The sequence below is a fragment of the Oryzias melastigma genome, unplaced genomic scaffold (assembly GCF_002922805.2).
Source record: "Oryzias melastigma strain HK-1 unplaced genomic scaffold, ASM292280v2 sc00335, whole genome shotgun sequence".
Classification (NCBI taxonomy): Eukaryota; Metazoa; Chordata; class Actinopteri; order Beloniformes; family Adrianichthyidae; genus Oryzias; species Oryzias melastigma.
This window is the reverse complement of record NW_023416935.1, coordinates 114,260-118,678: the sequence shown is the minus strand read 5'-3', so window position 1 is coordinate 118,678 and position 4,419 is coordinate 114,260. Positions and strand designations below refer to the sequence as shown.

At 42.3% G+C, this 4,419-nt stretch overlaps 1 protein-coding gene across 2 annotated transcripts in view; it reads right to left on the bottom strand.

The window, feature by feature from the left end:
- Nucleotides 1–406: 406 nt before the first annotated feature.
- Nucleotides 407–4,419, bottom strand: part of cdc27 (cell division cycle 27) — a 31,122-nt gene continuing 27,109 nt past the window's right edge. Inside the window, exons 15-20 of one of the 2 annotated variants that reach the window (XM_024262536.2) lie at nucleotides 4,174–4,301; nucleotides 3,965–4,082; nucleotides 3,748–3,876; nucleotides 3,460–3,534; nucleotides 1,244–1,373; nucleotides 407–719 (exon numbers count right to left, since the gene is read on the bottom strand). In XM_024262536.2, coding sequence (XP_024118304.1) covers nucleotides 628–719; nucleotides 1,244–1,373; nucleotides 3,460–3,534; nucleotides 3,748–3,876; nucleotides 3,965–4,082; nucleotides 4,174–4,301 — 672 coding nt within the window. In that variant the 3' untranslated portion in view covers nucleotides 407–627. The remainder of the gene's footprint in view (nucleotides 720–1,243; nucleotides 1,374–3,459; nucleotides 3,535–3,747; nucleotides 3,877–3,964; nucleotides 4,083–4,173; nucleotides 4,302–4,419) is intronic. The other variant, XM_024262537.2, reaches the window with a different exon arrangement.

The window sequence follows — 4,419 nt, the reverse complement described above, 5'->3', positions numbered from 1 at the left end:
GATGGAATTACCCAGAGGGCCGTATTCGGGCCCTGGGCCTCAACTTTGACACGTGTGATCCAAAGCAACAGTCATATTTAAGTTTTATTTACAGATGAAGTTAACCAGGAAGTTGAGAGAGAAAAATTATTTTATTTTCACATGTCCAGGAAAAAGACAAATACGCATTCAGACACTTTTCTATATAATAGTAAAAATTGTGGTTTGATCTGTGAATCATTGATCTTGAATCAGATCAAGAACGTCTAAAGAATGAACATCCCTTTGATCTTATCTGATTCTTTGAGCTGAAAGTATCCCCCCACCCCCCCGATGTTTTCTGTCATCATTCTGTTGTTGCATTGATAATTCATTCTTCATCAATCATTCTCTTTCGATTTTAATAAGAGGACTTTGGCAGAGCAGGTAGGGGGATATTCATTTATTGGTATATTTTCACATGGATGAAAAAACAACATAAAAAAACAGCTGAGACATCAGGACAGTCCCCAGATCACTGGGGAGGGGGCGAGGAGTGGGGCATAACCAAAGCAACAGTCTGTTTTAGGAAGGACAATTGGGAAGAGCTAAAAGAAAATCTGCCGCATTGTTGCCTGGCAACAGCTTTCCAGATTCTCCAGGACTCAGCTAAAGGATGTCGTCGCTCTCAGCTGTGTGGAGTTGCGTGTCATCGGCGTCGGTCATGATGCTGCTGTCCTGACTGTCGTCCACCTCAGCTGCTAAGCACAAGAAAAGGTTTTCAGAAAACTGCAGCCACCATACATCTGAGGACACAGGTTACAGGTGAGCTGGGGGCGTGTCCAGTCAAACCAGAGGAGCTCCATAGAATTGTATCAGTTGAGCAGCGTAATGTTAGAAAGGGATTTTTAAATCACAGACATCTTTAACATCATCTGATCTCTGGTGGGTCACAAGTTCATAAAAATAATTCACAAACGCTGATATTCAAACTTTGATAAGTTTATATTTCAAGCGACAAACTTCTCATCTGAATTCATCAGGAGATTTAAATCTTCAGCGACCCTCCAGGTGATGCTCTCAGGTTAAGTGTCCTAACAGATTCTGTACCCATTTCCTTTTGCCTGGTCACTTTAGTCATATGGAATACAGATACGACACCTGTTATCTCAGGTGGAGCTCACAGCGAGGACTCCCAGCACACATAGAGTTTAAGTTAGTTTGTGGAGATGAAGGACTCGTATAAAACAACATCACTGATCGTCTAGAGGATGTGCAGCACTACCTTCATCATCAGGCAGGTATCTCTTATCAATGGCTTCCTTAATCTGGTTATTTGCTCCTTTAGGATCCAGGTCCATGGCCCAGCTGAAGTTCATCAGAGCCAGGTGAGTCTGACCCAGCTTCTTATACACCTGATGGAGAGGGAAGAGGGCAGAATCAGGACTGCAGAGAAAGCAGGAAGTCTTTGAAACCTGAGTTGGTTTGTCATTGAGGTTTGTGTAGAATCTGACACATATGGAAATATGACACATGCTAGTTCACCTGAATGAAGCACAATAACATTTCACACATAAAAAACATTTGTACAGCAAATATTCATCTGTTGACTGCTAGCAAAGCGTTTGTGTATATATGCGGGAGGATAAGCAACAGAGAAATGCATTGCTGTTCCAGAACACTGAGGTCAGGGTTGTTGATCTACACACAACAGTAGAAGATCTAATACAGATCTATGAAGGAGACCCAGAGTACCACAAGAATTTACATCTTTGTGAGAGCAGCGCTTAGCCATATTTATGACATAAAGCACCAGCTTGAAATGTTCTCTGTAACAGCTGCTACTAGAATGCCAACTCTAATACAAAGAAATACAGAAAAACATTTCTAATTTATCCAATTAGAAAGCAGGTAAAACAGCTTTTTAAACATTTCTGGAATTAACTCTAAAAAGTGCTTTCATAACAATATTGCACAAGAAAAATACTATTACATCAGAACAAAATGCTATCAGTATTTCTAAGAACTTCACAATCATGGAAATGGTTTTATTTTGTCTTTGTTGCATCACGAGATGGCCTCAATGACGTTACCCTTGTGCTATCCTAGGATTGTTGACGTTGGGAGTCTGAACTTTTTTATTCAATGAGTTTGGAGTTTGAGTGGTGTTTGTGGCAAACATGAAATCCTGTCCACCTTCATCACGTCAGTGTAATGCTGGGGACATTTGGACCCCATAAGAGAGCACAATGGTTAAGGTAAGTTCATTCTGTGATGTGCTTTTATTTGTCAAATTAAATGTTTTTACTTTTACGTTAGTTTGCTAGTTATAGTCAATTTCTGCACTTGGACAGAATCATTCTTCTCTTTGTTCATCCCCAGTAAATGCTGAGGTGATCAGATGTAGTTTTGATCTTAAAACGTCTTTAGATTTTATATTACATTTGGAAGAACAGAAAGTCTGGGTATAATCTGGCCACGCTGGTTATTAGTCAACAAAATGAACTGATCAATCCAGCTTTATTTACAAAAATCACTTTTTTTGTGTTGCAGCTCAAAAAAACAAACATTTAAATACAGAAAGAGAAAAAGTAAGTCATGAAAACAATATAGAGAATGTGTTCTACCAGGAGCAGCTCAGCCTCAAAACATCAGCTTGCAGACAGCAGCAGAATCCACTCAATGTTAGACTCCAGTAAGAACGAGCATCGCGGCATAAACACCGACCAAGCCGGCGACTCCAAAAGATCCCCATATGGAAACAAGTTCATAAATGTCTGCGACGCCACAAACATCAGCCAATCAGGAACTCGGCTTGAACATGATGTTTTCAGTGATCAGATCAGCAGTAAAACACTAATCTAATAAGACCATTTTGTAAAGGCCATGACTTCTTTATATTTTCTTAACCTGCTGGAGTCGCGGGTTTACCAGAGATGGTCTCCGGTAACTGCTGGGTGAAGGCGGGATTCACTCTGGACAGACTGCAGACAGCCTCTTGGAGGACAAATCAAGGAGCGAGGGCAGCCTGCTCGGATCTCCTGAACTGTAAGGATTTTCTCATTTTTGTTGAGACAATTGTTACAACCGCTGCCTACACCAGGTCTCCTTCTTGTTTGTCATGACTTCTATTCAAAAGCATGTCATCTGAAACTGAAGTACAGTAACTTCTTCAGTAACGACTGATGATCTTATGCTTGTCCTATGGGTCTCTGAAGGTTTGAAGACAAATAACTGAAATTTCCAGATATAGAAAAGAAGCTCCAAGGTTAGTAAGTCTTGTTTCATTAATATATGCTGTCCCTGTCTTAAATAAATAATCAAGTCCAAATGATCTTAATGAGCATGCAGTTCCTTTGAAAAGCAACTTGTTCCTGTCTGTTGAGAGACGCTATAAAATGCATCTTTATTAGTGGAACAAATCTCCTTTATGCTGAGACGGTCTTTACGATAGAATCATGATATGTATGGAGATAGAAGCTGGAAGTCCAGCACAGTTACCTTTCCTATAAGGAAGTAGACCAGAGACTCTTTAGGAACGATCTGCTTCAACTCCTCCAGCTCCTGCAGGGCCGCCTGAGCACACAGGATCAGAGGCAGGATCAGAGACCGGATCAGAGAAAGGATTAAAGACAGGATCAGACGCAGGATCAGAGGCAGAATCAGATGTAGGAACAGAGACCGGATCAGACACAGGATCAGACATAGGATCAGACACATGATCAGACACAGATGACGTGTGGGCGGCCATGACTTGGCGTTCACTGACAGACCGGCCAAGTTTGTTACCTTGTACTTGTCGTTGGCAAACAGGATGGATGCTCGGTGGAACTTGCACAGAGGGTTCTTGGGGTCAATGCTGATTGCTCGATTGAGAGTCTCCAGGGCTGCGTCAGACTTCTTCAGGGCGTGCTGGACCTGCACATGTGAACATGCATGTTAGGTATAGAATGCTTTACAACTCCTATGACCTGGTCCATGGGTCTGAAGGATCCTGCAGACGCACCACTCCAATGTGGCACAGCAGGACAGAGCTCTGAGGATTGATGCTCAGAGCCTTCTTAAAGTGGATCTCTGCCAAGTTAAACTTCTCCTGCTTGTAGTAAATCATTCCAAGGCCATACCTGCACAAACACACCGCACTTCGGTTATTGACAAACATATGCACACATGTCCACCACCCAAAGTGTCCCTATATTGCTGTGGAGACCATACCAGGCATTGTAGTGTCGGCTGTTCACTCTGATGGCATTTCTGAAGCAAGCCAGAGCCCGGTCCAGCTCCTCAGTCAGAACAAACTCGTGACCCAATAGAGTGTACGCATACGCGAACCCTGGATCCACCTGAAACGAAAAGGTGGTCATCAGGCCAATCAGAAACCAGTTTAGGAAGAAGCTTGAAATCAGCAGGAAGACTGAGACAAAGACACTGGAACTGATCAACAACTTCTTCTCTTTCTTC